At 36.1% G+C, this 23775-nt stretch overlaps 1 protein-coding gene across 1 annotated transcript in view; it reads left to right on the top strand.

Annotated features, from left to right (window-relative positions):
- The window catches only part of LOC106869057 (uncharacterized), a 102389-nt gene extending 87106 nt beyond the window's left edge, over window positions 1–15283 (top strand). The window contains exon 3 of the mRNA XM_014914567.3: window positions 14901–15283. Coding sequence (XP_014770053.1) covers window positions 14901–14914 — 14 coding nt within the window. The 3' untranslated portion in view covers window positions 14915–15283. The remainder of the gene's footprint in view (window positions 1–14900) is intronic.
- The last annotated feature ends 8492 nt before the right edge of the window (window positions 15284–23775 follow it).

The following is a 23775-nucleotide window of genomic DNA, read 5'->3' as shown; positions in this document are numbered from 1 at the left end:
TTTCGCCGTTAATACTTTTAATACATAAATATACGTATGATACAGAGTCGCCGATCAAACTGATGGCCGATTGTGCATACGAAAGTATATAGTACAACTATATTTCCTATATATTTAATCATATTAAATTGAACCAAGAGCCACACCTGTCATTATGGAAACATCTTCTGTAACTATTTACGTATACACATACACCAAAACACGCGCACATACTCGCATATATATATATATATATATATATATATATATATATATATATATATATATATATATATGGAAGAATATACAAATAATAACAACAGACGAGGACAGGTGGTGTAAATAACAAAAGTATATATTAGTATGACGCTCGGGAATACGGAAAGTCTTTGACGTTTCGAGCTACGCTCTTCAACAGAAAGAATACGGAGACAAGGAGAAAAACACGGAGAAAAAAAATTGAATAGTGTTCAGTCAACGGTCAATCATAATAATATATACGCACACATGGTCACAAGCAGGCAAATATGCATGCCTACATACATGTATGTATACCAGGTCGAATGTATATATGTGAGTATATATATATACACATACATGCTTACGCCATACACGCAAACACACGTACACACACGCGCACAAGTATATACAGGTTTGCATGTTTGTTCTATATTTTTCATATATAACCACATATTTTTGTATATATCTAAATAAACTATAAGTATAATGTATACATCCGCTCTTTTTGTCTCATTACATATGTATGTATATGTAGATACGATTGGACATTCGTTGAGACATACATCTATGAATATAATGCATATACATATGTACATATATATATATATATATACATATATATTTTTTAATACACACGCACACACACACACACACAAACACACACACACAAACACACACACACAAACACACACACACACAAACTCTCACACACAAACACACACACACACAAACACACACACACGTATGCACAGTCACACATACACATACATTTACATATGTGTAAATATACTCTTCCTTGTATATGTCTCTTTAAATAATTACAGTCTCTTTACATAATTATTCGGAATTCTGAATATATTTATATATTTACATAATCTAGTTGCTTCCGGGTCCATTTAGCTATCTTAATATTTTTGGTATCATAGAAAGCTGCATATTGATTCTTTTAAATCCTCAGTCATTTTCTTTAAATGTTTTTACTTTTCATTTGTTGCTTTTTATTATTTTGAAGATTGCATTAATAATTTACAAATGGGTGTTTTAATACTGTTTCTCAAATTTGATCTTCGTTCAAAATTTCAAGCATAATTACTCGAGAGATGTCGAAATTGTCATAGAGTAATTGCGATCAACTGCATTGTCTACACTTTATACTTATCTCCAGCTCAGCCCTGGTGGGTCAGAGCTATGATAACTGGAGTTTCTCGTATGGTCATCTAAATGTTTATTGAAATATACTGCATCTGAAGTTACATCAATCTAATGATCCACATTCTTTTTAAACTAACCCATTTCGTTATATTTCAACACGTTTCATTCAGCATTAAGTCTTACAGAATGGAATCGTGTCTATATCTCAGTTTTCGGCTAAATCCAATTTATTGTACATGTACCGTTAATATCGGTTTCAAATTTTGACACAGCAATTTCAGAGCAGGCAGTAAGTTGATTATATCGAACGCAGTTATCAACTTGTATTTATTGTGTAGTCCCCGAAGAATGAAAAATAAAGTCAACCTCGGCGGCATTTGAACTTAGAAAATAAACTAGGAAAAACTGTCGCTAAGCATTTTGTTCGTTGCATTAGCGATTTTCCCAGCTTGATGCCTTACATGTGATGTTAACATCATTAAGTAAATCGCTAATTTCATGCATTGATTTCTGGAATTATCTTTGGTTTTTGTCAGACAAATTTGGCTTAGAGATTTCAAACCCAGCATTCATTAATTAGCAAAATTTCTAACTGTAGTGTTTACGAGGGATTGTCTTTAGCACTGGATATAGAAGGAAAGCACAGGCATATAACAAATTTCCATATACACACGTACACGCACGTAACTTACACAGGAACACATACTTACCGACCTGCACAGACAAAGACACGCACACAGACACATGTGCATGTGTGTATATATCTGTGAATGTGGATGTGCAAGTATGGTCCATGTTTATGTTTATACTGCTTTGAAAACCGTTTTATTTTTGAAAGTTGTTTAATCGTGACTCACAAACTAGTGGCTCGACCAGACTGAAAACATATCTTATTGTTTGATATTCAGTCAGTTCTTTGGTAGTTTGATTCCATCAGTACCATCGCTACTATTTACTACTCCATCCTTCTATGTTTAGCATAGTTGTTTGTCTCATAAAACTTGTAATATTAACTTAAGAATTTTTTCTTCAAATACGATGCTTTATTTCTTTTAGAAATTTAAAATTACATTCCTATAGGGATTATTTCTATCAAAATTAATTTCCATTTTGCCGTTTTTTCAGTTTTCTTGCCATACAAGTTTTGCAATATTGTTATTTGGGATAATATTGACGAAGTCAAATCTTTATTCAAATTTTGTTGCACAAACAATAACGCAATTTCTTCGACAACTAAGTCACCTCATCTAACTATTATTCAACAGGTTATAATAATTTCGTCTGTGTTTAGATGTCTTCTGGTTTCAGTATAACAATCATCCTGAATTAATCTGGGCAAAATTGCCTTCAACATGCATTTAAAGCGGTTTGCATAATTTCATTAACTGTTGTAAAAATTATCTCTTCACATTGAAAGAGATTAATTTTTTTCATTAATTCTCAAACAATAAGTTTGTTTTCTTCCATATAATTCATCATATTTATAGTGATGTTTGATACAGCCTTATTTAAAATAAAAACTAAAAGCATTGAGCTAATATTTAGATAAGTGTTAGAGCATTATAACGTGGAAAGGACAGAACATTAGCGAGAGGTCATTCAAAATGGCAGACATGTGATGATGAGAGATTATGTATTATGTTAAGTCAATATTTTTTGTGTGAATTTAAGATTTGGGAAGACAGTTTTCATAAAAGCACTTTTTCGGATTTTGTAAGAAAAACCCACGATTTATATCCGGAGCAATGAACCTGGAGGCTCTTTTGTTAAAACCTCTCATTGTACATGGATTAAGACTGCTATTAATTATTTATGACATTAACTAACAGTCACTTAACAATTATGCTTTCAAACCTTGGCACAAGGAGGTAAGTTGATTACATCAACGCCTGTATTTAACTGGTACTTATACCTAAGTGCAGCTTGAATATTAATAGTAAATTTCGATCTTTAGATGTTATCTATTCGCCAGCCATTTATTATGTTCCTGATCGTACTTCCTGGCAGTTTTATTCAGTATACATCTCTTCAAAAAGCTTTAAATATTTGCTTCTAAGAATAGGAGGCATCAATTATTCAACTATTACTTTAGCTATTTTCTTATCGCTTGATCCACGTTCATCATTTTATTTGATATTGTATAGAAAGTACGATTAAAACGCTACCAAAAGAATCACACCCCAAATATCCAAGTTGTAGCTGCTTAAACATTTGTTTTGAAACGTTGATTTCATTAACAATTCATATCACTTGTCGCATACAAAATCATTTGTTTCCCGTTGAAACCAAATTAGTAAAGCTTTTTTTTTTCTACAGTTTCCATAATGTTTCAATGTAATTATTGTGTATATGTTGAACTTACTAAATAGATCCTGCGATTATATTGTCTCTGATTTGGGTTTTTTTCTACTATTCTTTTTTATTATAGTGTTCTGTAGTTTGTGTAGAGCACTTCCTATTTTTAAATTCATTTATTATTTTTAAATATGTTGCTTTATTTCGAAAATATTTAACAAAATACGAAAAGAAAAAAAGATAACGTGGCGCCATTTACTATCGAACCTGTGAAATTAGAGAAAATAAAGGTAAAACAGAAACGGAAACGAATTCATATATATCCCCCATTGAAAATGCAAGGCTTCTTCAAGTGGTTTTGAATACCAAACCAGATTGGTGCCATGAAAAAGTCTTTCTTAGGCGCTTCTTGCGATTTGACACATATATAAATACCCCGGTGCATTTTCTATCCACACTGCATGACGAAGTTATCATCATCATCATGAGAATAATAATAGATAAATAAATAAAAATAATAATAATAATAATAATAATAATAATAATAATAATAATAATAATAATAATAATAATAATAATAATAATAATAATAATAATAATAATAATAATATTAAAATGGAGCTGACCCAAAATACCGTTTCTGTAACGATGAAATTGAAATTATAGACCACCTAATCTCAGGGTGTAGAGTCTTAGCACCTGTAGAATATAAAGCAAGACATGACAGAGTCGGCCAGTATTTACATTGGACAATATGTCGGCATTATAAAATCAAAACCGATGACAAATGGTATAAGCACCGGAGAAAATGTGTCGATTCTCTGGGATTTCCCCGTACCTACCGACAAAACTCTAAAATCTAATAAACCGGATATCATTATAAAAGATCAGACAAAAAAGATGTGTTTATTAATTGACATGAGTATTCCTTGCGATCACAATATAGCGGCGAAAGAATTTGACAAGATCAGTAAATATAAAGACTTGCTAATAGAAATTGAAAAAAATGTGGCATCTCAAGGCAACTGCCGTACCAGTGATTGTAGGATCTCTAGGAATGATTAAAAAAAAGGTACTGAAATCTATTTGAAAAGGATACCAGGCCTAACATCCCTACAGGAAGTGAAAAAATCGTGTCAATTGTAACGACTCATGTACTGAGAAGAGCATTATCTCTGTGAAAACAACATCCATTCATGAATTTTTTTTTTTAATACATATTTTACCTGTGAATTTGCGTGTGTAAACTGTTTCATGGCTGGCCAGTAACGTATTTTTCTGCATTATATGGATAATTTATCCTGATCACGCTATTTATAGCATTATCACACGTTTGAGAAATAAATTTATTTCCGTATCTTACAATAATAATAATAATAATAATAATAATAATAATAATAATAATAATGAAAATTTGAAGAAAAATAATAAAAAAACATCATAATAATAATAGGTCTTTTCTTCTATGGGTGCTAGGTTTGAAATTTTGTGAAGATTGAGATCGTTAATTAAATCAACTCCAGTGCTCAACAAGTATTTAAGTCATTTCACGGAGAAGAAAAATAATACAATTTAAATAGTAAAAAATTAAACGAAATCTAACTGCGGAGAGAGTGCTGGATATATGTGTAACGCCGGAGCATTTTGTAGAAAATTTATCACTCTTTACAACCTACAAAATATGTTCTACAAATATGCATATTGTTAGGCCATTGGCTATAATGTATAAACAAATTAACGAGATATCAGTCATATTAATCGAAGTCTGATTTAATGTCTCATGCAGAAAAGCGATAATGAATGTAAAGATCAAATCATATTATTCAGATAAGAGTGAAATGAAAAAAATATGTGCTTGGAATTAAATGTAGAAATTATTCATGAAATGGAGTGTGAAACATTCTGTTATATCAGAAACAAATAAACAGGAGGCCGCCTAAAATGATGGCAACCGTCTGTAGAAAATTGAACCACTTATCTCCACCAAAATTATTACAAACTAAATACAGGGTGTCCACAATGTCTGGGTACATGGAGTAAATAAAATCATCAAAAATTAAATATAAGAAATAATAATTTCTTAAACTATGTGCTAATCCCCATGTAGGTAAATGGAGTAAATAAAATCATAACATAAACAATTAAATATAAGAAGAAATAATTTCTTAAAGTATGTGTTAACCCAAATGTACCCAGACTTTGTGGACACCCTGTATAATGCCTTGCAAGTAATATACTAATATTCCTGAGGTTAAGTGAAAATCAAGAATGTGAGGACGGGTTCCAGTTTTGAAGTTTTTTTTTGCTTTTCCTTAACGTTTGCTCACTATTTGGAATGTCTTCCTCTCCTTCTGAAGTTCATTGCAATTTACTACAAGTGTTTATTACGTATTTCTTCTTCACCCTCTCAAAGTGCAGGAGTGACTGTGTGGCAAGCAGCCTGTTTACGAACCACATGGTTCCGGGTTCAGTCCCACTGCATGGCACCTTAGGCAAGTATCTTCTATTATAGCCTCGGGAGGATAAAAGCCTTGTGAGTGGATATCGTAGGCGGAAACTGAAAGAAACCCGTCGTGTGTGTGTGTGTGTGTGTGTGTGTGTTTGTGTGTCTGCGTCTGTCCCCCACCATCGCTTGAAAACTGATGCCGGTATGTTTACGTCCCTGTAACTTAGCATTTCGCCAAAAAGATACCGATTGAATAAGTACTAGGCTTACAAAGAATAGTCCTGGGGTCGATTTGTTCGACTAAAGACGGTGCTCCAGCATGGCCGCAGTCAATTGATTGAAACGAAGTAAAAGAGTAAAGTGTTTATTCGATACCGATGTTTACTTCTTGTGGATGAAGAATGAAACCACTAGCCCTCGACATCTGGCACAGACTGACATCCTGCAAATAGCAGATTATTGCTTCTTAAGTTTGGACACCAGTGTATGGACAGAAATATGAGTCACAAACATGTTGGTGTCTTTCCTACATCCTTAGTTTCAAAAATTTGGCATACGATCTCAGAGGCCCTAACGTGACTCATAGAATCTATATTGCTTCTCACATCGACTAGACTTCTTTCTATCTGTTCTCTTGTGGCTATAGGAAAACTGTGTTTCCACTAAACAGGCAGAATTAGGTGTTCATTTCTTTAAAATTATGTCCATCAACTGTCTGGAATTGGCAATGTTAGCGACATGAAAGCTTACGTTTCTTCACTTTTGACCTGTTCTTTTCTATTGTTTCTTCATTTGTCAAGAGGTGCAGCTACGTGTTCATTACCATGGTTGTTGTTATTGTCATTATTAACCGTTAACCGTGTCGTTAGAGTTGTTCAAATGAATATCATTATCTGACAAGAGTCATTATTTTTGTGTGCCAAATATGTGCATTTTGCTGCATATTTAACTTTTACGTGTTTCGTCCTTTCTGTGCTCTGTTACTTCTTTTCGTTGTCTGGTAGACGTTGTGAATCAGTGAGAAAGCCAACTTCAGGAGAATCTCGTAATACAATAATAAGCGTAGTGTTTTTATATGCCTATACGGAGACGTAGTAGGAGTAGTATAAATAAAGGGAGGAGAGAGAAAATAGTAATTCAGTGAAGGAGAAGTAGTGAGAGTAATAGCCCTGACTAAGAGAGAGTGAGAGAAGTAATAGCAATGAGAGAAAGGAAGTGGCAAAGACCGTGTCGTGTATCTTCTGTTTTTCTCCGTCACAACATACGATTGAAAGAAGAAGGAGTGATAGATGAATAACGAAGGCAGGGGTGGGAAAAATCAGCGTTTCAACTCTGTGTGAGTATGTGTGTGTGTGTGTGTGTGTGTGTGTGCAATGGAAATGGGTTGGGGAACATTCAACACTGAAAAGAAAAATCAAACAGCGTTTCAACTTTGTGTGAGTATATGTGTGTGTGTGTGTGGGTGGGTGGGTGTGTGTGTGTGTGTGTGTGTGTGTATGTGTGCATGTACACGGGAAGTATATGAATGTTTGTATCTGTGATTATTATGTTCCTTATTTTTGACGGCACGGAGTCAGCGAGTTAAGATATAATCATATCTAAAATAGGTTCAGACCTGAAATTTTCGTCTTCCCATTTATCGGATTTCCAACGTGTTCCACACAGATTCCCTTAAGACGTTACTCGAAAGAACTGTTTCTCTTACAGTTATATTCGATATATCCAAATTCTATGAATCAAGTAGAAACATGTTTAAAGGAGAGGTGGAAGAAGATATCATTTGTATGATCCTAAAAAAATATATTCTGAATTCCGACGAGGCCATCTTTGTTTCTCACGATTTTGTACGTGGGGGCGGTGGTCTATAAAAAAGGTATCAGTCGAATACTGGGAACCTTGTAATTGATTAGACTCTTTACGTTCTGAGTTCAAATTCTGTCGATGCCGTCTTTGCCCTTCATTCTTTCTGGGTCGAGGAAATAAATATCTGCTGAGCACCGGAGCTTATTTTATGGGCTAACACCCTCTTCCCGAATTTCAAGATTTCTTCTTCTTCTTCTTTTTCTTCTTCTTCTTCTTTTTCTTCTTCTTCTTTTTCTTCTTCTTCTTCCAATTCTTCTTCTTCTTCTTTTTCTTCTTCTTTTTCTTCTTCTTCTTCTTTTTCTTCTTCTTCTTCTTCTTTTTCTTCTTTTTCTTCTTCTTCTTCTTCTTCTTCTTATTCTTATTCTTCCTCTTCTTCTTCTTCTTCTTCTTCTTCTTCTTCTTATTATTATTATTATTATTATTATTATTATTATTATTATTATTATTATTATTTATAGACGTCGCATAGTATAGAATATCGTAAGGTTGTTGATTGAAGATATTGTGTCTACCGGGGGTAGACACGTAGGAAGTTTTCTTGACATCGTTTTATCATTGCATTCAACAGTTCTAGGTTTAGCTTTAATTTCACCTACTTTACAGACTTTCTTCTTTTTCTTAATAACTATCAATAGACTACGGTGGATATTTTGTAATAGTTATCTGCAGGTAGAAAGAGCCTATCGCCTATAATTTGTAGTATGTATAACCTATATCAGATTTGGCGTGGTATATTCTAAAAGCAACCAATATTTTCCTTACTCCGTTGTCTAACCTGGTTAGTTTATTTACATATACGAGTATATTATAAAGGTTACATACCACACGTATAACTAGAATATTGTGGACAATTTCTTTTTTTTTTTTAATTAGCTATGTTTTAAGTATTAATCAAATTCGCAAGAAAATATTCTTTCCGTTTCATTCTTTTCCTTTGTACGTTGTACTCTATATTTCGTTGATTCCAAAGTATTTTACATATACGCACGCACGCACACATGCATGAATAAATACATACATACTTACATATATACATACAGACGCGCGCGCACGCACACGCACACACACACACACACACACACACACATATATACATACAGATAGACAGACAGATTGACCGACATAATTTCTAAGCTAGAACTACGACAAGGGAATGCAATTATGACACCCAAACACTCTGAAATGTTCATATTGGAGCTTCCGACGCGAATGCCAAGCAGCACACTATGTCGTTTCCAAATTTCTGGCATCATGGTACTCTTTTTCTCACAGATTTAGCCCAACTGACTCTACTACACTGTATAGTTGATAAAATCAAGAACAAAGCCCTGACAAAAAGCCCTTGCATGGCAAATACAGGAATAAGCTGTTGTTGGCACTCCGTCGCTTACGACGACGAGGGTCCCAGTTGATCCGATCAACGGAACAGCCTGCTCGTGAAATTAACGTGCAAGTGGCTGAGCACTCCACAGACACGTGTACTCTTAACGTAGTTCTCGGGGATATTCAGCGTGACACAGAGTGACAAGGCTGGCCCTTTGAATTACAGGCACAACAGAAACAGGAAGTAAGAGTGAGAGAAAGTTGTGATGAAAGAGTACAGCAGGGTTCGCCACCATCCCCTGCCAGAGCCTCGTAGAGCTTTAGGTGTTTTCGTTCAATAAACAAGCACAACGCGCGGTCTGGGAATCGAAACCGCGATCCAATGACCGCGAGTCCGCTACTCTAACCGCTGGGCCATTGCGCCTCCACAGGTATAAGCTATACGGGACTGAGAGAGACAAAATAACATTTCAACACTGACTGAGAAACGAAGGACACAGGGCAAACTGGCATACCATCGAAACTTCTCCACTAGAAACGACTAGTTTTATGACAACTGCCATCATATCCTCAGATTACAAATAGGAAGATAAACGTTTTTGCATTTCTAGCAGCAATTTATACTTTCGGATATCGAAATAGTATTACTGCTTCGCTTTGGTTCAGGTGAACTTGAATAGATACTCAGACAGCGTTAGAAAGAAAAAAATACTTTATTCCAATTTTAACGTTTGAAGGAGCTATTAATATCAGTGTGATTAGCTATAATAGTTTCCCATTTCAATTTTGTGCATTTAATGTGTGTCCTTCGAAAACGCTTCAACATAGAAAATTGGAAAAAATATTTTGACTGAGTCAATCCGTTGTCTCTATCCATGCATATACATGTATGTGCTGTCAGGTGTGAATTGGATGATTTAGCAGGGATGCATACGTTATTCGTTCCAGTTGATGGGTTTTATATACTACACTTTCTTGAAATGGAAAGAGATGGGTGACGTTTTTTGCAATATTTTCTCATAAAATAGCATTTTACTACATCCGTGGGTACAGCACTAAGTGGACGCCCAGAAGAAAAAGCACAAAATATACATAACACTCATGTGAAGTTGTGTGTGTGTGTGTGTGTGTGTAGGGGTGAAAACTTACGTAGACGTGCCAAGGAACAGCTACGGCACGAATATACTAGGAAATACTTTTCTAGAACTTATATTGTGTAGAGATATTTATGATTTTCTATGTGATATCACTTTAAATTCTTAAATCCTGCTAAAGTAAAATTTTCGTTCCCTTCTGGAGTCGATAAATCGATAAAGTATCAGTCTTGCACTGGGATCGAAGACATGATGTAACCCCTCACTGAAATTGTCTCTAAATTAGAGAATTAGAAAGGATCTAGGGGCATACTGCCATGCAGAATTTGTTCCTGCAATTTATAGTCTCAGGTCAAATTCCATGGAATATCAATTTTGCTTGTGATTTCTGTGAGGACGATAGATATAGAATATATCATATCATCGGCTTAAACCCACGCTTTTTTTTTTTTCTTTTGCCTTGGGCATAGCATTTGGTAATTGTAGAGTTCAAAGTTTGAAAAATAAAAGCAAGGGATGGGTGTAAATGGCGGCGTCTTCCAGGATAATTTTGACATCGATGGGTCCAAACTGGAGGTTCTGAAAGATGTTAGGCCCAGTATCTACCGTGGATAAGTTTCAGAATTACTTAGTATTGCAGTGCTACCGATGGGTACTGGCAAACTGAGATAAATTCTACAGGCACGGAAGTGTCCTGATGCAGGTCACTCCAACATGTAGTAAAAGAATTGAGACTGTCTTGAATATTGTTGTCTGATGGGGCTTTGACAAAGCTCTATTGTCGTGTATAAGGATCCGGATATCGGCCAAGTTCGTCTTGAAGATTGTCTCACCGCCCTCCGTTCATAGAACTACGCAGTCAGATATTTCACCTGCCTGACAGCTGTGACAAAAGTTATGCTGTAAACATGGGAGAACTGACAACCAACTACCTTTCGATAGTCTTTAACGATTGCCTCAGCGATTTGGAAGGGAAAGATAGGATGGCGAGGAAAGTTAGCGAATTTTTCAAAAGAGGGCCAAAATGGTTAAAGCGAAATACTCAAATTCCTCTACATACATACATACAAACATACGTGAGATGGCGGCGAGCTGGCAGAAACGTTAGCACGATGGACGAAATGCTTAGCGGTATTTCGTCTGCCGTTACGTTCTGAGTTCAAATTCCGCTGAGGTCGATTTTGCCTTTCATCCTTTTGGGGGTCGATAAATTAAATATCAGTTACGCACTGGGGTTGATGTAATCGACTTAATCCTTTTGTCTGTCCTTGTTTGTCCCCTCTATGTTTAGCCACTTGTGGGCAATAAAGGAATACATTCATACGTGAAAACGCAGCTTTAAAAGTATAGCTTTAGTTTTAGTATTTATTTTCAGTTAACTGAAACCCCAGACTACGGGATAAACCAGACAAAAAATTCTTCGCACCAAATGTATTATTGCAGAAAGATACTTTCCTTGAGTTACTTTCATTTTGATATGAAATAGGTGTATAATTCGTATTTATACATTTTTTTAACTGTCCACGTAATTTTATTTTTTATCGAACGAAAAAAATAGTTGTGTTATAGTATAATGTATCTAACATTACACAAAGGTAGGGTGGAATGCTGGTAGAATCGTAAGCACGCCGGACGAACTGCTTAGCAGTGTTTCATCCGTTTTTACATTCTGAGTTCTATTTCAGCCTAGGTCGAGTTCCGGGTTCGTTGAAAAAATACCGGCTGAATATTGGAGACCTCTCCCCCCACTTTGCTGGTCTTGTGCCAAAATTTGAAACCAATATTACACAAAAGTTTATTCATATTTGATATTAATTATAAAGAAACATCAATTTATAGAAGTGAGAAAATTGATGAAAGCTTCATCATAATTCTTTTGTCATTTAAATACATCTCTTGTATAGTTATTCTTGTGGAACTTGTTTTGGAATGTCTGATGATAAACTTCTTTCTAGATATTTCCCATACTATGAAAAGCATCTTTTATTCGATTAATTATTAAATGACCAATATGCAAACAGATCTGTTTTCACAATAGCAGATGACTTAAACAATACGATAGTTCATATATATTGTATAAATTCAGAGATTTTTAATTGCCTTCTTGTTAATCATAAAGGAAACAATATACATTGAAGTTACTGAGGTAGTGTTTCGAAGTCCAGTCACGGTTTAGCCTTAATGTGTTTTTTTTTTAATGCCTGCGAACCCCTTAACAAATCCATGCGAATAACAGCTTCCCAATTCTTGCATTAATAACTCAATAGACAACAACATTAAAGGAAAGGAATGACAAAAAATTCGGTAAATATTCTCAGGTCTTCGATGTTAGCAACCATATTGCACGAGATTCAGAACTGTAATGTTTAAGTAGCATGGTCATAGTGCCCTTCGATAATATGAGCTCTAATAAATGCATACACATAAACACGTGTGTGTGTGTGTGTGTGTGTGTGTGTGTGTGTGTGTGTGTGTGTGTGTGTGTGTGTGTGTGTTCGTGCGCGTGTTGATGAAATCAATATACGACGTTGAGATTATTACAAAACATTTGGTCATTCATTGGTCATTCATCGTGAGCGATGAAACCATATGAAGTAAATAAATAATCGACAACCATCAGACAACTAAATGGTTTGATTATCAAATGTCATTCTGGGTGATCTAGCGAAATGTTTTTCATTGAGCGACACGTTGCAAAATATGACTTGAGACTTATAGAATGAAATCCACAAGTGTGGTCACTAAGAACATCTGATTAATGTCACATTGTAAACACTGGTCATCAATTTTCGGTCAAACTGGAGCTATCAAGCAACTGGACAATTCTACCTTGATGACAACAGTTGAACTATATCTCTGAACTCCAGTTAATTGGTATCACTGACTGCGATATGATGGGTTAAGTCATATATATTGCATGAGGCGACGAAGCTGTCATCTCGATAATTTCAGAGCATATGCACATGGTCTTTCAAAAAATATCATTCATAAACTGTGCTAGCTACTTCAGTTTCGCTACTTCAGTTTCATTATTGTTACGGATTCATATATGAAACTTATATCGAGAAGGATGTACCATAGTTTAAAAGTGACTCCTTGTTCGAGGTTCGTGGTTGCTAATTGTAATGGATTCTTTGGGAGAAATCTAATCGAGATGGTTAAAAGTTTGCAATAATGGAATAGGACGTCTCAGAAGGGTTACTTACTATCACTGACGTAAAAATTGTAGATAAAAAAAATACTGCAGTCATATTGTTATGCATCTAATATTCATTTTGGCAGAATCAGAACTAGGTTTGTTAATTATTCCCAATTCATTATTAGCTGAATTAAAAGATAATAGCCAACAGTCCACATCCTTTTTTAAAAAAACACAGAAACTAATAACTAATAAACGACCACCAGCGATATAAACTATTGTCGATAAAGAGACTCTAAACGTCTAGAGATAGTGTAACTATGAGCCTTAATCAAACATTTCCAGTAACACTTATAGGGACATCAAATATTCGTCATCAAAGGAAGTTTCCTCTGAACAGCTTCGAAAAACCTGAAGTCTCCCCGTTCAGGCTCATCAAATTGAACAAGACTCACCGATTAATCGCCCTTGATGGCAAAATACCTTGGCCTGGCTGTTATTGTCAACAGAACCGTCGATCTAGGAAACATTCAGCCAGATGCTCGGCATGGATGAACGAAATCGGGCTAAGAAAATATTTACCACCGTAGTTATATTCACCATATATTCTCTGCATGTGTGTGCGTGTGCGCGTTTACCTGTGCATGTATGAGTTTGTGCGTGGATATATGTATGTATGTATGTATGTTTGTGTTTGTGTGCTGTGGCAAACGCATATCCATATTCGACAGTAGGTACCGACACATCAATTTTCCTTTAGATGCGCCAGTCTGCAGCTCACAAAACACTCTCCCAAATGACTTGTTTTGAACCTTAGAATCAGCCTAAGATATACTTTACGGACAGAACAATATACACTACATATTGTCTACATATGTATATTACTGTATGTGCATACGTATGAATATGAATCTTTATGAGTGCGTATGTATATATATATATATATATATATATATACAGAGAGAGAGGGTGGGGATAAACAGATATATGTATATATATATACTTATATACATAAGTACATACATATATATACATGCATAACACACACATTTGCACACACAGTATTTCTAGGGATGAAAGCGAGTGACAGGGTTTTTTTAAATTCTCACGAACGGATAGCATTCATGTAATTCAAAATATAAGAACACAGGATATATCAATTTTTCTTTGATTTCTCCACGTCTACTGCATTATAGATGTTGTTATTTATTTTTATTTTATAGTCGTCTGTCTTTCGTATATGACAGCTCTGTACCACATAACTGTTGTTTGATGTCTACACGTGTGATATGATAAATTACTTAGTTTTTGTAAAGATTTGCTATTTCTGTATTAATAACTAACATTTTGTTTTGTCTTTTCTTTGCAGGTGACTTTGAATAAATATACACGTTCTGGGAACCCATCGTTATAACAACATGGAATCACCTGAACAACCAAATATAAATGCATTCAGTAAATCAATGACATTCGCAGAATTAGATTAGACTTAAAAGAAATACATCATCAGCAACATCAGCAGCAACAATAACAACTAAGCAACAATAAATAAAGAAAGACAATACAGATTGGTTCGTGATACCATAAGACCGTGAAAGAAAGAAAAAAAGTTTGAATGAGATGAAGAAATTATAAAGCGTTCGAAAAACACCATGTCACAACATTAAAAGCGATTATTTTATTTTCCAAGTTTCGAGATAATTCTCTTGATGAAACAATACACACTGTTAAATAAATTATCATTTAAGTTTATTGGGATTTCTCGTTTTTTTTTTTTTTTCTATTCCTGTCACTTTTTTTCTTTGTATAACTTATAACATAAAATTAAATTAGCTTCGGAAACAAAGTGAATTTTATTTCAGCAAATCAATCGAATAAAATCAAACAAAAATTTAAACAAAAATTTGTTTAAAATCTCACTTTACATACTATCAAGATTATTTACTCTCTAATCTTTTGTTGAGGTGGTAATTTGTTTTTCTTTGTGTTGTATAGTATAAGTCATTTTAGCAAATGTTTATTTCCTGCTTTTTATCTAATGTGCAAAAAGACATTTTCTTCACAACTTTGCCCTTCTCACATACAATTTGATTTCTACCTTTAATATAGTTACTTCATCCATTTATATCTTCCATTCAACTAACATTTCAGCAGAAATTTTATTCAACATTCTTTATTGGTATTATGTGTTTGCATTCTCTTTCTTTATGAATGATGAATTTTAAAAATTGTAGCATTATTCAACTCACACGGTACGGAATGGATATACTAGTTATTTGACGTACTTTCACACTAGGCAATCGGATTCTATTCACATTCTCTGCAAATTCTAAAGGACACAAAATATCTCTTCAAAACATTTTTGGTTAAGAAAACGTTAATTCATATAATATGGCGTACATGAAAACCTTAGGCGGGCAAGATTTCAAACTGATAAACTGTGTATAAAAATTATTAATAGCAGGAGTGGCTGTGTGGTAAGTAGCTTGCTTACCAACCACTGCGTGGCATCTTGGGCAAATGTCTTCTACTATAGCCTCGGGCCGACCAAAGCCTTGTGAGTGGATTTGGTAGACGGAAACTGAAAGAAGCCCGTCGCATATATATATATATATATATATATATATATATATATATATATATATATGTGTGTGTGTGTGTGTGTGTGTGTGTGCGTGTGTGTGTGTGTATTTGTGTGTCTGTATCCGTCCCCCTAGCATTGCTCGACAACCGATGCTGGTGTGTTTATGTCCCCGTCACTTAGCGGTTCGGCAAAAGAGACTGTTAGAATAAGTACTGGGCTTACAAATACTAAGTCCCGGGGTTGATTTGCTCGACTAAAGGCGGTGCTCCAGCATGGCCGCAGTCAAATGACTGAAACAAGTAAAAGAGTAAAAGAGTAAAAGAGCACTCAAGACAGACAGGTTAATAATTCTAAATCAAATATAGAATTGTATAGGCTACATGCTAGTTATTGTTTGAGGACGTGTCAGAAGGACTGTGGTGATTTTTGGTAAAGCATAATTGAATAGTAACAATCCATCGGCATTTTAAAATTTCATTAGGTAAAGAAAGTTAAACATAATTACAGTTATGGCTAAATGAATGAATATTCCGCTATCCTCAAGCTTGATGAAAAATACCAAATAAATCATTTTTTTTCTAATGTTTTCTCAAGATGAGAAACATCACAAAGTGAATTCGTTTATTTTGCACTTGATTTTAACATTCCCTCAATGTTACGAGTACTGTTGTATTTTTTCATTACCCTTTTTTTTTCTACTTGATTAAAAAGTCATTAAACTATTCACTAAAACGCAACTCGTTTCGTCTCTAGAGGATAGAAATCGAAATGTCTGACATGTCAAAAAGATGTTGGCCACTGCGAAATAGTCTTTTGACATGATGTAGAATATCACTCTCGCTATTGTTTCTGGAGAAAACTGCACTGTAGGGCATCCGACGAATTATCGTGTGATCAATGCTATGATCTTTCAGAATATGACCACATTTTTCGTAACTATGGGGTACCTAGCATAAGGAGTATGTTCACCTTCTCACAATGGATAAAATTATAAAGAATAATAGAAGTGTGTATGAAATTTAGCCATACAAAATATATAAGCGCAGGAGTGACTTTGTGGTAAGTAGCTTGCTTACCAACCACACGGTTCCGGGTTCATTCCCGCTGCGTTGCATCTTGGGCAAGAGTGGTTTTGGTAGACGGAAACTGAAAGAAGCCTGTCGTATATATGTATATGTATATGTTTGTGTGTGTGTGTATATGTTTGTGTATCTGTGCTTGTTCCCCCAACATCGCTTGACAACTGATGGTGGTGTGTTTACGTCCCCGTAACCTAGCGGTTTGGCAAAAGAGACCGATAGAATAAGTACTAGACTTACAAAGAATAAGTCCTGGGGTCGATTTGCTTGACTATATGCGGTGCTCCAGCATGGCCACAGTCAAATGACTGAAACAAGTGAAAAACAAACATATTTCACTTTATTCATCTAAGATGAATAAAACGAAAATTTGCTATCGAGACGCTATGGCTTTGCAATAAACCCGATTGTTGAACGTTCTTAACTCTCTCATATATATATATATATATATATATATATATATTAAAATATCCATAATTATAACAAGGGCTTGGTTGCGCCATATCAATCACTGAAAAAATAGACGTCCAAAGACACTATTACCACCACTGCGCGGTGAGGCGCAAGCCAAGCCCTTGTTATAATTATGTATATAATTATAAGATTATTATTATTATATATATATATATATATATATATATATATATATATATATATATATATATATATATATATATATATATATATATGCATATATATATATGGTGCGGTGAATCAACTGTCGTCTTAATTATGCAAAAGTGAAAGTAATACTGATATCTCATTTCAACAGATATATTTAACCAAAATTACATAAAAAAAAATATCTTGGAATACTAAAGAATAAATCTATTCAATAAGATCGTCATTGGCTCCAACCACAGCCACCAGACATCTTCGGTATCTCCTGAAACTCTTCTGGGTGGTCTCTTTGTTTAAGTTAGTGAATACTACCTTAAGTTGGTGAATCCTTGTCTTCAGTTTAACTTTGGCGTTACAAAGAGTTTTGTTGGTCTCTCGCTCAACTGAGCTTCACACATAATAATCAAAGGAGCTACAGTATAGGGAGTTAGGTTGCGAGATGTTAGAGGTGGTGTGGTGGCAGAAATTGTCTGACAGTCATGGCTTGGTTCTCCTGCTTGCGTGGCATATTCCCAGACACAGGATCTTCTAGCAGCCATCCTTTTGTCCCAGGGCAGCACTACCTCCTCCAGGCACTTGATGTAGGCTTCCGTGTTGAGTCTGAGGCCGTGTTGGAAGACGTATTGAAGCATAGCTTCGCCATCACTAATGATCACTCCAAGCACCATAATGTTGACTGGATGACATTAGTTTAGATACATATTTCTAACATAAGCGGCTCGAGACCATACATAATGTAGCCATGTTAATTTTTATTTAGCATGGGCTGCAATATCACACTCGAGTTTGACAATAGTTGAACCTTTCACATTTAATTAAACAATGGTATTATGCTGCGATAGTGATTCGATGTGAGCAAATTACCTCTCAATTGGTAGATATGGAGGCTATTATTTTTATTATCGCTTCATAGTTTAGATTAGATTTTGCAGAACAAAACATTGATTGTAATTACAAGAGACTATATAGTCCACTTAATTGATCTTAGTGTTTTACTGATGATTATATATCGAATAGTGATGAAAAATTGGGTAAACTGAACATGCAAAACCTGGAGTAAGTAAGTTCCGGTACAACATTTAATGTAAATTATAAATATTGGTTTCGCATTTTGACACAAGGCTAGAATTTCAGAGAAGGTGGTAAGCCGATTACATCGAACCAAGTACTGAACTGGTACTTAATTTATCAACCCCGAAAGAATGACAAGTGAAATGGAACTCCGTGTCGAACTGAGGAAGTAAAGAGGGACAAAATGTCACCAGGCATTTCTGCCACCGGCGTGACATGGATTTTTCCAACTCACAGCATTAATGTACATTATGAAGATTTTAGAAAACACATTAAATGATGAAATATTTCCTTCTCATATCCGGTATATACTGATCTAGTTGACTCATAATGAGAAGCCTCTCAGCCGTTATGATGTATTTTATTTTCAGCACCCAGGACAACATCTCGCAACGCTTTCATCTTAAAAATTAAAAGACATGGCTGTATGGTAAGAAGCTTGCTTTCCAATCACATGCTTCCAAGATCAATCCCACTGCGTGACACCTGGAGCAAGTGTGTTCTACTATAGCCTCTGTCCAACCAAAAGACTTGTGAGTGGACTTGAGAGACGGATACTGGATGAAGCCCACCATATATATATATATATATATATATATGTGTGTGTGTGTGTGTGTGTGTGTGTGTGTGTGTGTGTGGTAAGTAACTTGCTTACCAACCACATGGCTCTGGGTTCAGTCCCACTGCGTGGCACCTTGGGCAAGTGTCTTCTACTATAGTCTCGGGCCGACCAAATCCTTGTGAATGGATTTGGTAGACGGACACTGAAAGAAGCCCGTCGTATATATGAATACCTATGTATGTGTGTGTATATGTTTGTCTGTCTGCGTTTTTCTCCCCCCACCCAGCATCGTTTGATAACCATGGCGGTGTGTTTACGTCCCCGTAACTTAGTGGTTCGGCAAAGAAACCGATAGAATAAGTACTAGGCTTCCAAAGAATAAGTCCTGGGGTTGATTTGCTCGACTAAAAGGCGGTGCTCCAGCATGGCCGCAGTCACATGACTGAAACAAGTAAAAGAGTAAAAAATTAGTATATACATACATATATATATATATATATATATATATATATATATATATATATATATATATATATACATATACATACAGAGAGGGGGAGAGAGAGGAGAGAGGGGGAAGGGAGGGGGAGGGGCGGAGAGGGGGAATAGGGGGAGGGGAGACGGGGAATAGGGGGAGGGGAGAGGGGGAATATGGGGAGGGGGAGGGGAGAGGGGAGAGGGCGAGATGGGAGAGAGGGGAGAGGGGAGAGGGCGAGAGGGGAGAGAGGGGAGAGAGGGGAGAGGGGAGAGGGGAGAGGGCGAGAGGGGAGAGAGGGGAGAGGGGAGAGGGGAGAGGGAGAGAGGGGAGAGAGGGGAGAGGGGGAGAGGGGAGAGGGGGAGAGGGGAGAGGGGGAGAGGGGGAGAGGGGGAGAGGGGGAGAGGGGAGAGGGGGAGAGGGGAGAGGGGGAGAGGGGAGAGGGGGAGAGGGGAAAGGGGGAGAGGGGAGATGTATCTTTGAGTCTTTGTCTATCACCCACTACCGCATCACAAAAGTTCGCGTATTTACGTCCACATAAACTTGAGGTTCGGCAAAAAGAGACCGATATAATAAATACCAGGCTTTAAAACAAATACATAATAGGGCCTATTTTCAAGGTGGTGCCCTAGCAAGGCTCCAGTTTAATAGCCAGTAGCATTAATTAGTGCCGATTCTGAATTCCAAGCTCAATGTCTCCTAATTTGTTGACTGAATTTCAGTTTAACATGACAATGTAGAGTTGATAAAACTATGCAAAGTCGTGTTATTCCGGCACTCAGGCAACAATTTTCCTGATTACATTATTACATCGAATACAGACAAGACATTTATTTGACATTTCATCCAATTTAGCCAATACCCTGATGTTAATCAGGAATATAATGTAAAATAAACGGAAATGCGATACGTCATACTAAACGATATTCAGTATTTTAACAGACCGCTTTTTTTTTTCCTTTATACGTATCTGTTCACGTACATTCTCTGTTCCATCTTGTAGTTTTCGTTTCATATTAAACATTAAGCAATCAGCTTAATCAGAATCTACCCAAATGAATGTTGCAAAATGAAATAGTGTCCTGATGTTCTAATCTCCTACCAATATAGACGCAGACGTGGCTATGTGATCAGAAGTTTGCTTTCCAGCCACATGGTTCCGAGTTCAATCCCTCTGCATCTCACATTGGGCAAGTGTCTTCGGGGCGACCACAGCATTGTGTGTGGATCAGTAGACGGAAACTAAAAGGCAGCGAGCTGGCAGAGGGGTTAGCACGCCGAGCGAAATGCTTAGCGGTATTTCGTCTGCCGCTACGTTCTGAGTTCAAATTCTGCCGAGGTCGACTTTTGTCCCCTTTATGTGTAGTCCTTTGTGGGCAGTAAAGAAATAGGAAACTAAAAGAAGCCTATCCTATATGTGTATGCATGTATGCTTTGATGTGTGTGTGTGTGTGTGTGTTTGTGTCTGTGTTCGACACCCAACTCCGCTTGAAACCGGTGTTGGTGTGTTTACGTCCCCATTACTTAGTAGTTCAGTAAAATAATCCGATAGAATAATAGAATAAATAGGGTGGTGCCCCAGCATGGTCGCAGTCTAATGTCTGAATCAAGTAAAAGATAGAAGATACTTCATTTTACACCTCTCCTTAAAACCAAGGCAACCCTCACCTACAGCAGTTTCTTACTGGTTGCTAAGTCCTTCCTATCCTTTCGGCTACGAACTGCACTTCGTGATCTTATGAGCTTTCTTTATCGACAAGTTATCATGAAACCCTATGAACTCTGAGTTCCAGTTAGTTGGGGTTAAACTTTGCCTTATATATCTCATAATATCTCATTTCATATTTACTTGTTTCAATCAAAAGACTGTGGCCACGATGTGTCCTGCCTTCAGGGGATAAATCAAACGCATCAACTTCATATTTAGTTTAAAGCATTGTATTTATTCTGAGTACTTTAGTCGAACTGCTAACTGAAGGAGATCTAAACAAACCAGTACTGATAGTCAAAACGGTGGGCTGGGACACAAACAGAAAGACACACATAGATGCCTGCACTCACACGCGCACACACAGACATATAGGCAGAGAGAGAGAGAGAGGGAGAGATAGATTGTGGGTGACAGGCTTCCACAGATTCTGTGTAGCAAATTGGCTTACAAGGCAATGGCATCCTAAGGCAAGAGTAGAATAGATTTGTCTAGCTCGATTTGCAACCACAAATCGAGCTTCTTAACCACACAGCTATCGCTGTGCCTGTTGAGATGAAATAATTTAGATTCTGAATTACGTTGATTCTACTGCAGAATCATGTAAATTTAAAAGGTCTTTAAATTATATACCACCGTCCCGATATATTACGAGGATGGAGAATGGCTTTCCTCTGTCAATTGTAAATTAGGAGTTAATGGTGAGAAATGATTAAATTCATTATTAGATATTCTCATATGACAATAGCATAATTTTACGCACTTCATGAGATGTGTTCCTTATTAGATTATTTATAATGGTTTGATCTGAAGGAAGGATTACCGACAAGTATATGTCTTCCACCCTGTGAGATCGATGCGGTCTCTGTTGTACCGAAGAAAATCGTTTCCACTGAAGAGAGAGGTGTCGAACACAGAGACAATTACACACACACACACACACACACACACACACACACACACACAACAAACACACACACACACACACACACACGCACAAACATACATGATACACATGTAGGACAGGCTTCTTTTAGTTTCCGTCTACAGATCCGCATATAATACTGTGGTCGCCACGAATCTATGGTAGAAGACACTTGCCCAATGTGAGATGCAGGGGGATTGAACTCGGAACCATGTGGTTGGAAGGCAAACTTCTGATCACATAGCCACGGCTGCGTCTATATTGGTAGGAGATTAGAACATCAGGACACTATTTCATTTTGCAATATTCGTTTGGGTAGATTCTGTATTTCTATTTTTTAATATATCATATGTATCTTAAAAAATATGTGGCTTTCTCCTTCACAGATAAAAAGTCGATATGTGATGTGAAACAGACGTTGCAGATATGTTTCGTAAATCGAACAATTACATTGAGGCTTTATTATTTGTTTTTATTCACATAAAATAAAATGCGGAATACAGAGGCGGTGGTGAAGTTTTGCGCAGGTAACAATAAAACAAAAAAGTGAATTCATTCGTTGAGTGAAGAATCTAATACCGAAGGACTTTGCTGGTGAACATATAAAAAGGGCTCTGAGTATAAGATTAATTACTAATCTGGCTAAACGAAGTAAAATACTTCGTCTAAATGGCTTAGTTTAATTTTAGTTCTTTTAGCCAAAGACTGTAACGATGCTGGAGCGCTAATTAGAAAAACTGAATAGCAGGTTGAAATAGTAAGAAGAAAAGTTTGAGCCAGTCGTAGGAGTGGGTTGTGATGATTTCACTCAATTGAAAAATATAAAATGAAATATAGTCATGTTTTATATAACATTCTAATGTTTCCACAATTTGATTTGGAAAAGAATGTGAGAATGGTAGAGACATCAGAATACCGAACACTATTGAATCTCTTACAAACTATAGCTCCATACATTACATTCTTTAACTTATTAGAGTAAAAATAATTCACATTTTAGGAATATCAATATTTCTAAGTCTCTCTAAAGGAGACTACGGCAACGGTACTGGATATTAATAGTAATCGCCAAGCCAACATGGCAGTCGAAAAAATAGGACGAATGCTGCCGTTGATTAGCTCCAAGAGGCCATCGCCTCTAGCTAGCTATGTGACACACGAACCTGTGTCCATTATAACCTTCGAACAGGGGAGGTCAGCCGCTTCCCCTTGCTGGTCT

The sequence above is a fragment of the Octopus bimaculoides genome, chromosome 5, assembly GCF_046866305.1.
Source record: "Octopus bimaculoides isolate indiv1 chromosome 5, ASM4686630v1, whole genome shotgun sequence".
NCBI lineage: Eukaryota > Metazoa > Mollusca > Cephalopoda > Octopoda > Octopodidae > Octopus > Octopus bimaculoides.
The sequence above is the reverse complement of the archived record's forward strand: the minus strand, read 5'-3'. Positions and strand labels throughout refer to the sequence as shown.